Source organism: Betta splendens, chromosome 17, assembly GCF_900634795.4.
Source record: "Betta splendens chromosome 17, fBetSpl5.4, whole genome shotgun sequence".
Lineage (NCBI taxonomy): Eukaryota > Metazoa > Chordata > Actinopteri > Anabantiformes > Osphronemidae > Betta > Betta splendens.
Window position 1 is genome coordinate 10,381,336 of NC_040897.2, and position 11,483 is coordinate 10,392,818.

General features: G+C 48.6%; 3 protein-coding genes across 5 annotated transcripts; 1 reads left to right on the top strand and 2 right to left on the bottom strand.

Annotated features, from left to right (window-relative positions):
- Positions 1-1,962: 1,962 nt before the first annotated feature.
- Positions 1,963-5,902, top strand: LOC114845183 (insulin-like growth factor-binding protein 3). 3 transcript variants are annotated; one of them, XM_055503898.1, is made up of 4 exons: positions 1,963-2,627; positions 3,173-3,402; positions 4,195-4,314; positions 5,747-5,902. In XM_055503898.1, the coding sequence occupies exons 1-4, from the start codon at positions 2,255-2,257 to the stop codon at positions 5,870-5,872; spliced, it is 849 nt and encodes a 282-aa protein (XP_055359873.1). In that variant the 5' UTR covers positions 1,963-2,254; the 3' UTR covers positions 5,873-5,902. The 3 variants fall into 3 exon arrangements, with proteins under 3 accessions (XP_055359873.1, XP_028988895.1, XP_028988896.1); XM_029133062.3 differs by having other exon boundaries at positions 1,970-2,636; positions 3,296-3,402; XM_029133063.3 differs by having other exon boundaries at positions 1,974-2,627; positions 3,296-3,402.
- Positions 5,903-6,759: 857 nt separating this feature from the next.
- LOC114845137 (insulin-like growth factor-binding protein 1) lies at positions 6,760-8,691 on the bottom strand. Its single transcript, XM_029132992.2, has 4 exons — positions 8,294-8,691; positions 8,066-8,205; positions 7,812-7,940; positions 6,760-7,719 (listed from the first exon to the last, which is right to left on the bottom strand). Exons 1-4 carry the CDS (start codon positions 8,640-8,642, stop codon positions 7,594-7,596), a joined length of 744 nt encoding a protein of 247 aa, XP_028988825.1. The 5' UTR covers positions 8,643-8,691; the 3' UTR covers positions 6,760-7,593.
- A 1,030-nt stretch (positions 8,692-9,721) lies between these two features.
- Positions 9,722-11,013, bottom strand: LOC114845138 (histone H3.v1-like). The gene is made up of 4 exons (XM_029132993.3): positions 10,809-11,013; positions 10,349-10,693; positions 10,198-10,281; positions 9,722-10,076 (listed from the first exon to the last, which is right to left on the bottom strand). The coding sequence occupies exons 1-4, from the start codon at positions 10,827-10,829 to the stop codon at positions 9,999-10,001; spliced, it is 528 nt and encodes a 175-aa protein (XP_028988826.1). The 5' UTR covers positions 10,830-11,013; the 3' UTR covers positions 9,722-9,998.
- Between the last annotated feature and the right edge of the window lie 470 nt (positions 11,014-11,483).

Genomic DNA, 11,483 nt, shown 5'->3' on the forward strand with positions numbered 1-11,483 from the left:
CAGCGCACAATCAAAGAGCTGCTTGGTGTTTGGGTCGCTCAAACACACACACGCGCACACACACACACGCGCGCACACACACACACACACACACACACACACACATTTTTCTCCCAGGTTAACCCAGACATGTTCTGGAGACCTCCAGCTGATTAAACTATGTGTTTTTTGGTCTGTGAGCTTTAGCCCTTGGTGCAGTTTCCTGTGCTCTTGCCCTGTTGCTACAGTAACACCATCCACCAAACCCACGCAGGATCACACCAGCGGGGCAGCTGCCAAAAGACACATCGTCTCAACACTACAATCCAGTCCAGTGACATGTCTATGTAAAGACAATGAACCTATTAATTATCTTTATTGTTTTCTTCTTGCCAGAATCCGTTTCTCCAACACATAAACAAGCGATGAGCAATCTGACCTCTAAAAGCTATTTACCGCCCTGAATCAGTCACTGATATATACTCCAAATGGCCGACTTAAGAAAATAAAAGCTCAGATATGTTCAGAATGACAACCTGTGGTTTAAAAGTCAACGCAGGCCACTTGACTTAAAAAAGCAAAGACGTGTCCTGCATTAGGCTTTGACCGACAATTGCGGTCGACCAGTTTAGCCTTTGACGGCGGGTTATGTTAAACACATGTACAGTAATATCCTGTGTGCAAAAGCAAATTCTTCACACTCCCTCTTTATTGAGTGGCTGCTCTGCGGGACGACATTCCTCCGGCGCATTGCTCCCCGTGCCCGACGCTCTCCTCTGCTATGCTGAATATGCACAGGTGGCTGAGAGACCCCCTTTTTTTTCCCCAAAGCAGAGGAGATGGAGGAAAATCCGCAGACTTTTTTTTTTTCTCCCCAGCATATGAAACAAATGTTTGGCATTCCACCGAGCGCCGCGCTGCTGTAGACCTGTCTGTTAACGGGCAGCCGTACGCCAGGGCCTGCTGGCAGCTGACTCCAAGAAATTTCAAAAGCGCAGGGAAACTGTACACCTCACCTCTCCCGCTGTTATTCTTCTGAGGCATTCTGGACGTTCTGCGCTGATGTATTCCCCTCTTCCGTCTGTAACCTATTAATTGCGGATCTAAAAATGCTGCAGATGTAATTACTGGGGAATTTTCTCACATGTGTAGCACATGCTTTGTAGCACTGTCAGGCCCAGCACTATAAACAAGCCCAAGCTACGTCGCACGTCCCACAACTTCAGAGGCCGCTACTTCATAGCACTGTACGTGCGGTTAACAGGTAAATGAGCTGCATTCCTTGTGTAGCATAAAAACAGCGAGGGCTCCGTAGTATGATCGACTGGTGGACTTCTCTTCCCTCATGAACATAGTGGATGTGTGCGGAGTGACAGCACCACATCTTGTGGCTGATTTATATGTTGACTCTCATCTGGCTGTTTACTATGAAGTCACATCGTCATCGTGTCCTCACATAATGACTTTCAAATGAGTTGAGGTAAATGAGATGAACTATATCCGCATCATATAATCAGCAGACACAAACAAGACACATGTGGAACGTCTGACTCTTACAGTAAGCTAATGTAAATTATAACGTGAGATAAACACATGTTTGTGTCCTCAAAGATAAAATAATGGATAGTTATCAGAGCAATAAGAGCAAATAACTATATAAGCAGCATGTTTAATAATCTAGACTTTCAAAGTGTCATCAACTGAGATCATTAAGATGTTTTATAAGAAAGCAGATACCACAAAATGGGATTTAAAATACTTACAGTAATGTCAGCAGTAACACAATACTGCCAGTGTCATCCTCTAATCACTCTAATGGCGCCCCCTATCACCGACAGCGCGCATAGCACCTGGGTCTACTTTAAATAAAATAAAATAAATATATTTTAGGTTTGTGTTCAACATCGTTATTACTGCTTTAATTATAGAATATATGCAGAATCAGGAGCTCGAATCCCTCTAAGGTAGAAAGTACTGTAAGAATTTCCTGGCTAATAATTTTTCCCAAGTTCATTTCAATCATAATATATTTTATTATTCCACTGTCGTATACGCAACTGCAGCGCACTGGACCGATGGTTTCAAAGAAATAACGGAGTCAGGGCAGCAGACCACAAACTATTCGGGGGTGTGACTACAGTCAACTGGGGTCTATATATTGGGATGTTTTGTCCGGTGGCTTTATGTGAATGAAAGAGAAGCTGCCCAGTGAAAAGTCAACGCAGTGCGAAAGCGCGCTTCCTCACTTTGACGCCGTCTGCTCCCGCACGCCTCCATGGATCCACGTCTCTGCGCACTTTGCGTGACTTTGGCGCTGGCCTCGTTCAGCCGCAGGTCAGGTGCGATCGGACCGGTTATCCGCTGCGAGCCATGTGACGCCGTAGCGCGACTTTTGTGCAAACCGCTGTCCAAGGACTGCGCCGAGAGAGTCCGCGAGCCGGGCTGCGGCTGCTGCATGACTTGCGCGCTGAGCTTCGGTCAGCCGTGCGGCGTGTACACGGGCAGATGTGGCTCCGGACTGATCTGTCAGCAGCAACCCGGCGAGACGAAGCCTCTCCAGGCGCTGCTGGAGGGACGGGGGGTTTGCGCCAACGCCACCAACAAGCGACCGGCCGTCAGAGCAACTCCTCCGGTCAATGAGCTACCAGGTGAACCATGTGCGTCATGTGCGCCCTTTACGCACTTTATGGGTGTTTGTTATTGGCTAAATGTGCCTTCTGCTCGTTGAATGTTAATCTCCACGATTAGCTATTGCACATAGTTTTATTTATTTACTATGAACGTACAGTATTGAATGCAAGAAGCTGAGGCGTAGTCAGACAGGTTTCTGTGACAACTTCGGCAATATAATGCTTAATGTATTTTCCAAGCCATGATCTTTAACCCATAGGAACCCACATTGTCACCAAATGTAAGAGATTTGTTGAGAAAATTTTGTTTGTTCATATTTTACATCATTCATCTGGATCTTTGAATGGGTTAAATGGTTCAGATGAGACAGGCTGACAAAGCTTTTTGGGTGAGAAATGCATGTCATTCATTATCAAAAGGGCGAATATGTCCTGGCTCAGTGAGGAGACGGAACCCGCTTGAGTCCTTTAGCAAGAAGGGAGTTTAATTCCCATCGTATCTGAGACCATATTTAAAATGAATTGCAAGGTGTGAGAATCACAATACCCTACGTGCACCACAGCAGAGAATAGTGACGCTCGGTACGAAGAGAGGAATTCCACTGGCTCAGGGATCCGGACGTCGTACAGCACCCACAGACCCTTGAGACCTCTACCTTACCCATTATTCCCCTCTGCCAAGTCAGACGTCCTGCGACCCCAGCGTCCAGACACCAAGGTGGTGGAGGTCCCGGGTCCACCCCTCACGGTCCAGGAAAACTCCTTCCCACAGACCAAGCAGGAGCCGGAGTCTGTAAGTACCACCGCCACTTTTTTGTGTGTCTGGAGGAATGTTTTTCCCCTCTTCCTCTGCGTTTTTGGTGTGTGTGTGTCCCCCACCCCCCCGCGGGTGATGAAATGCAGCGGTGCTGTCAGTTGGCAGGCGTCACGGGCGGCGGAATGGCATGGCTGCGATGGCCCTGCGGCTGACCCAGGTCAGGCGATTGTTTGGCCACAAGGCGTCCGCGTGCCGGCTGCACCGGGAGCCAGCGAGTGATGGATTGGCCCATGCCAGTGCCTGTTGGGAAGCCCAGCTGCTATTTTGATCTTCTCTTTGGACAGAGAAGTGAGCGCACACTAGTAATGGGCTTTGACTGGCTGCTTTGATTAGTGACTGGAGCACTTGGATTTGGGGAGAAGCCGTTCGGTTTTGTCTTTGGGCTCTTTGAATTCACTTCATCCCCTATCCTTTGTGTAAAGTGTAAGAGTTGTAAGCGGCTTTGGCCAACTGTTAAGCCCCTTCATGTCGGCCAGATGAATCCACTGCTCATTCGTCACCTCTTTCATATCGCGGCCACCATTGTTTAGGTATTACAGCCTTGGGGGGGGGGGGGGGGGGGGGGGGGGGGGGGGGGGGGGGGGGTCAGTGTGTGATGCAGCGTGAGCCGGCTTTGCTCGCGTCTTTATTTACGAATCCGTGCATCTGCGCGTGCTGCGCAGACGCAGACGCAGCCGCAGACGCAGCCGAGCGCCGTCACGCGTGGAGCTCAAATACCCACGTCCTGGAGAAAGTACAGTAACGTCTTGTGTGCTCCCTCACCTCCAGGGTCCCTGCCGGAGAGAGATTGAGAGCATTCTCAGCAGCTTGAAGATCACTCACATCCTCAACCCCAGAGGTTTCCGCATACCGAACTGTGACAAGAAGGGCTACTATAAAAAAAAGCAGGTAAAGGCGTTATTTGATGATAATGACTGATTTATGCATATTTTTATTAAAGATAATACATAAAAACGCTGTAACTAGAAAAGCCACACGCTCTTTTTCTTTTTAGAGGCCACATTAATAAAGTTGAAGTTGCAGTCTAGTGACTCAAGCTTTAGGGCTCCTGCAGCCCCAATTACAGATTTGTAACTGTTCTCCTGTATTCATCGGTAGTTATTAGAGCCTCATCATCGCACCGCCGCACCAGTGAGGTAGACCCCAGCCACTGGGTCTGGAGACAGGAATCACAGGGGCCAAACCCCAGTGGGGTTGACGGCTGGGACGATGGCCGTTTAACGGGAACCCTCCCAGGGAGACAGACGTCAAGGTGGCCGCCGGCACCCAGTGCGCTCGCCCCATAATTGCTGGACTCGCGTGCACCGAAATAGAGCGGCAGCCATCCCCGCACTCACATGGTTCACCCACGATCGGCTTGTAATAAATGAGTGGTTCTGACGCATTCATATGGAGGCACTTAGGGCTCCCGCGCCACTGCATCACCGACGCAGCTCTTCTTATTACACAGCCGTCCCTCCTGCTTAATGGACGTGTTCTGTTTGACCTGCAATCATCTCATATGCAGCCTCGGCAACGGCCGGCCCATTGTCTCTGTTTATGTAGCCTGGACCCGGCGAGCCCTCGGGCGCTGAAGGAGCGGCTGATTTCTTTTTTTTTTTTTTTTTTTTTTTTAATCTGCCCAATATTCGCCCGTCGTTTTAGGGGTCGAAGAAGCAATTTGAGAGAGTTGAAGCGAAAAGAAAAACTAAACCATTTAGGACGTCCACTCAGACCCGATCGAAGACAAATATTGAACTAAATGAGGACGTCTCCGATCAGCTGTAGTGCCGCTGTGCAGCAGCAGCAGCACGGTTGCTCCAGGCCTTGAAATGAATGGCTGCATGTTTTACTAGAGTGGAGGTTGACCTTTAGTAAAATTGGCAGTAAAATAACAGCCCTTGGGTAGCTCCACAGACTCTGTAAGTCATTTGTAGTAGGCTACCCATAATTTGGAGCTGTGGGGTATAATCAGCAACAGATGATTCGTACTGGCCACCAGCTTCTGAAAATAGATCTTGGTTCTCAGTTGTTCACAAATGGGACTAAGCAAATATTTTACCAGGTTTCTGTTTACCTTTAAGGTCTCTATATGTGTGTGTAACAGGAGGTAGACCATAAAAGCAGCTCAAAATACCTGAGTGCGTTGGATAGCCAAGGCTGCGTTGACTCAGCACAATCTAACCATTAATGCCTCTAAACTATTGCTGCTTTCCTTCATTGACTAAAGTGGCTCGTTACCCATAATTCTGCACTTTCTACTTTGGTTTGCACATTTAGCTGTCGCCACCTCCTCGTTTCCCTCCCGCCCGCTTCACCTCGTCCCATCTCTGTGTTTCAGTGCCGTCCGTCCAAAGGCAGAAAGCGGGGCTTCTGCTGGTGTGTGGACAAACACGGGCAGCCCTTGCCAGCTTTTGATGGGAAGGAGCGAGGAGACGCCCAGTACTACAACTCCGGGAGCCAATAGGAGCGGAGCTGGACGGAGGGAGGGAGGGTGGGAGCCAGAGAAGAAGAATTGTAAACAAATGGAGACACTGAGGATATTGGGAGAGAGGTCACGAGATGGCTCAGCCGATATATGGATGTTTGCTATTTCTATCTGTTGCCTGTGGGACCTTGTTTCTGAGGCAGAGCAAGGGGAACAGAGGAAGCGTTCCAGGAGGAAAGAGCCTCTGTGTTGCAGATAGCCTGCCTTTTCCTGCAGTGGACGGATCGTTTTTAAGCCCAAACGGCTTCTGGGAGGAGGATAGAGACATTTTTATTTTTGTCCCAAACATGCTCTTCATTTACGCACAATTAGTGGCATTGCACATGTATTTGTATGATATGTATGGAGCATATTCATAATTTTGTAAGCTTAGGATTTGATAGAAAGGCGTGTCGTCACGGCAACCATCTGTCTGGATACAGCGTGTCTCCCAGAGTGAGCGCGCGGCGCGTCAGAAGGTTTGATTGACGGATTCCCTTTGCTTCCTGGTCCTCGGGGAGCGAGGCGGGACTGTGCAGCTCCAAGCCGACAGTACGCGCACACGTTTTAGCCCTCGATCTCAAGCCACGGGAGGAAAGAGGTTGAATTTGTGTTAAACATACTGTGGGTCTTACTGTTTAGTCGTCACTTTGTATAAGCTGATTTTTTTTTATTTGAAGGCCAGAAACCCGTCTCACAGACATTTCTAGTGTCTGTGATCATTTTCATTACTTGCCTGGCAATTATGCTATTTGCATGTACAATGCAACCCTCAGAGGTCTATTTTTACTTAATAAAGGCAGTATAAAAGAATCCAAGCGTTGCATTTTCTATATAGATTTGGATACGGATGAAAACCATCCGTTTTCCAACACAAACCACCAAAATGATGAAATAACATTTTATTAGATGCATATGCACATAATTACAAGAATATATACACTGGTTCAACAAAACCAAAAGTGGAATAGCAGCATTCCTGGCAAAGAGGATACACATCGACCACAGCATCAACACGACTTAATCATAATAAATACTAGAATAGATGATAAAATAAACCCACGATGACCCGGTAGACACATAAAGGTGAGACGGCTGGAGCTGAGACGAGCCCTCAGTAACACCCTGTAAAGCCTGTGGACCTGCAGAGACTAGTAGAGGTAGACAAATGCCGAACAGCCCATTCCCAAACCTCACGGTGGCTTGGATGAGCCCTGATATGTTTGTACTTGGCTGCCGCGCGCATACTTGTGGCACTTTAAGTATTTCCCCCCAGTATCCATTGAGGAAACGCGGACGGAGATACATTGGGACGACGTCGACATGCGGAATGAATGAGCGGCTGTGTTGCTTTGTACGGTGCACGGCTCCTGTTATGAATGAATTGAAAAAAGAAAAGAAAAAAAACCAAACAGATCCCGAAAGACTTTGACATGGGCTTTGGCATAGCTGCAGCCTTGTGGCTTTGAGAAATGGAGTTATTTAGTCAGACACACAACTGTATACAGTGTTACCCCACTTACAACTGGGAAAAAAAAGGAGGCAAACATAAAAATCACATGATTGTGAGAATATACAAGCAGTTAATAAATAATCCTCGATACATACATTGTGTAAATAAAATCAGAGGAACTTTCCTCTTTGGAAATAATAATAATACTTAGTTTTTTGTCGTTTTTAAGGTCATATTAGAGAATTGCTCTCGATAAAGTGTCCATCCCTCAGTGAGTGACTTCCTGATGACACTCCGAGTCGCCGAGCAGGTCTTGGGATCCGGGGATCTTCTTCCCGTTCCAGGAGGACACGCACCAGCAGCGAGCCGGAGGTCCGACCAGAGACGACTCGCACTGAACGAGAAGCAGAGAACGCGCCTGACGTGAATAAGTCATCCAGTAAACGGCGGCGCGTCACCCGGGTGAGTTCTCCTCCGGCCTCTCACCTGCTTGGCCTTGTAGAAGCCGTGCTTGTCACAGTTGGGGAGGTAGAAGGTGGTGAACTTCTCGCCCAGTTCCTGCTGAGAGCTGGCTATCGCGTCCAGCGCCGCGTGCAGCTCGATGTGACAGGGACCCTGGACGCCAAAACGGACAAACAGAACCGTCAGAATCAGCGAAGCGGTCGGACGAGGATCCTCACAACCAAGTGCTCCCTCTTCTGGAAGCCGGGTACATTTCACTCGGCCGCCTTTTCTCTCACCTGCTGGACCAGTTTGTTGCGGATGGCGTTGACCTTGGCCTTAATGCTCTCGTGGCCCTCAGCTGTGTCTTGGAGGTCAAAGGGAAGGTTGAGACCCAGCAGGTGGTGCAGGGAGCCTTGATCAGCTCCGTCTGTTTCTTCTGGAGATTAAAAAATAGAATGTGTGATAACAATTTGAAGGAGTGATACTAAAAACAGCCTTTTTCTATAAAAGGTTCTTAATATTACCGTGTGCCGGGTCTTCCGCGCAGACCCCGTGTCCTCTCGTCAGAGCGTGAAGAGGCCGCGCCTCCCCGGGCCGGGGCACGCAGCGGAGCCCCTCCTCGCAGTGAGCGGTGTGGACCCCGCAGGACGCCCCCCGGGCCAGGGCGCAGGCCATGCAGCAGCCGCAGCCGGGCTCCCTCAGCACCTGCCTGCAGTCGGCCGGGACGGCGGGGCAGCCGCTCAGCGTCTCCGGCGTGCAGGGGGCGCAGCGGATGGGCTCGGGCCCCACCACCGGGGACGCCCCCGCCACGGCCAGGACGGCCAGGCCCACCGCCGCCGCCGCCAGCGCCAGCTTCTCGTTCAACCCGAGCATTTCCAGTGTTCAGTGTTCTTCCTCGTCAGAGTGCTCCGTATGACCACCGTTTGGCCTCCGGCAATATTTATACGGCGATCTGGCCTCCGGGGGAGTTAATGATTGACGCGGTGACCACAGAAATAAAATATTTTTGACAAATCTGCTGTAAACGGTGGCCGACCCGGCGTGACGTAGGTGGATCCAGGTTCACAAGGTCTGCAGTCAATATTGACTTTGGAACACAAAGTGATTGTACGTCAAAACAAGCCTGTTTTTTGGGCCACGAAACTACGATCGTTGTCTTCACCTTCAAGGTTGTGAAAACAGCCGCGCAATCGCGATTGGCGGAAGGGACGCAACTATTAGCTAGCGCTGTAACCCGCGCAACGAAACAGCGGCCGGCGAAGGCGAGAACGCGGCCGTTGTTGTTGTCAAGCTATCACTTTGTGAAGTAACGCTGACAGATTGTGCTTTGACACCAAAACCCTTTAGTCTGGTTGGTGAAGGTTCCTCTTATCAGGCAGATAAACAAGATCATTCCCCTTTAGCGTTGCATAACCCTAAATTATGGCATGCGCTGCCAGAAGCATAACATGTTTGTCTGAAGAAAGACGGTAGTAACCGGTTGTTTCCTTGGTGTAGTATTCATCATAGTAAATAACACAGACCTAGCAATTCTGTGTGATCCCCCAAACTGTTGTCTCAAGCTATTTAAGTTTTCACACATTGTACTTTTACTTGGAACACATAAGAATAAGATATAAAGTATAATGTTCAGTTATATAGTGTACTTTTAGTTCAGTGATTTGTTTATCAAGTGGTGAAAAAACAAAGGCTGAGATCAACACGAATGCATTTTTCTATGTTAATGAGTCGAAAATAGTACAAATTTATCTGTATGATGATTTCATGAGGACGACTAACTTCAAATAAATGATGTGAGAGCCCGGCCGACAACAAGCTGAAGTCAGTGTATCTGGTTCTGGTGACCTCTCCTCGACAGCACAGTTGCAGTGAACGCGCGGCCGTGTGACATGTGCACGAAGCGCGTTCGCATCAAAGAGCGCCGACTTGGACAGAGGTGAACGGGTTCAGGCTCAATCAGATACATTGATTTATTAACGCGCCAACACAGACTTACGGACAAAAAGGGAACAAAACGCAGGAACTTTTGTTATGAAACCACTTCCTTTCATTTCATTTCCTGCCGTGAATAAAAGGCAGACGCACTTGGGCCTCTCCTCTGACCGGCAGCGCTGGCCTTTTTCTCGTCACACCAGAGTTTGCTCTCCAGTCCGTCATCGCCGGCGAGGTCGCTGCGTGACGTGCCGCCCGTGACTCACGCTCGGCCCGTGACGCCTGCGTCGACGGGCGTTACTCAACCACCAGTCGGTGCGTTGTCGCCTCCTCGATGTTGACCATCAAGTCCACCACCCACTGGGGAAACGGCTCCTGTTTTGGAAGCACGGCCGGCCGATTACCACGTCAAATAAATCTTTATACACACACACACACACACACACACACACACACACACACACACACACACACACACTTTGAGGGGACCACTCACAGGCGCCGGTTTTCTCTGCGATCCTCTCCTCCTCACATTCTTCTGCCGAAGTGGTTTGTGTTGTTGCTTTCGGACCATAAAGCCCTTACGACAAGACAATTGCTAACGGTTGCTGTCAAATTAATGTGAAGAGACACTGTACAACACCAACCTCCGCCCTCCATTTCCTGTGGCTGTGCCCTGGCAACCAGGATGATGAGGCTTCGTCTGTTAAATCAGCTGAACCGGGCGCAGTGATGTTTCTCATTTCGCTCCAGTGATTGAAGGCAGATTGCGTTTGAGAGAAACTCTTTCGGCCGAGGGAACGAGAGAGTTGCCTGGAACTCAAAGCCCCATCATTACCTTCTTCTTCTTCTTCTTCTTCACTCTCATCTTCTGCCATTACCTCCTCTGTCTCCGGAGTTTCAAAATTGTCCTCCTCTTCTTCACCCACGTTGCTTTTTATGCTTCCATCCTCCTGCTCCGACTCTTCCTGGATGGGCTCCAGAGGTTGCCTCTGTGCCCATTTGAAATCAAGGTATTATTATAATAAACTTTTTTCTACTAAACTTAAAGTGCAAAAGTAAACGCCTAATGCATGGGTTATTGAAGTCATAAAGTAGCAAACTGACCATTTCATGCTGCATGTCCATTAGTTTAGTAGCTGAGTCTTCCTGAGAAGGAAACGCTGCAGTTTTAAGCTTTCATTAGTTGCTTATTCAAATCAGGTGCGGATACTTAACTCCAGGCTGCTGGACTGAGCAATGCAATATGATGCAAAACTCAAAAGCAACTAGATAAGGAGAATATATTTGTCTTTTAAATTCCTGTGGCAATCATAAAATTCATGAATTAGACACAACTATAATAAATGATGATAAAAAAGGTTTGGCTGGTGTTGAAATCTCCCTAATGTGGGTGCAGTTATTAGCGAACGTCAGCCTGATTTACTGACGCTGTCCTTTGCGTGGACCTGATGACACCAGGGGGAGTTTTGTTTGTGGACCATCGTAAACCTTGGATTCCCTTTGTTGCCTAATGTCAACTTTTGCTTCGATTCAGGGCACTCGACCACGACGGCGATCACGCCGGTCAAGTTGTTTTTGGAGGATTTCGGATCCCAATGTGTGTGTCAAGTTCGTGAGGCAAAGCTCTGGAAATAACTGACTGGACCCTGTTGTTTCAAAACTAAATATTTCCAATGTCGAAGTGTGCTTGAAGCGCCGAGTTGTTGTTTACATAACTGTTACAGCTTGAACCCCAGACTTTACATCAGTCCTGGGAAAACAGCTTCAGCCCCCGCTCAG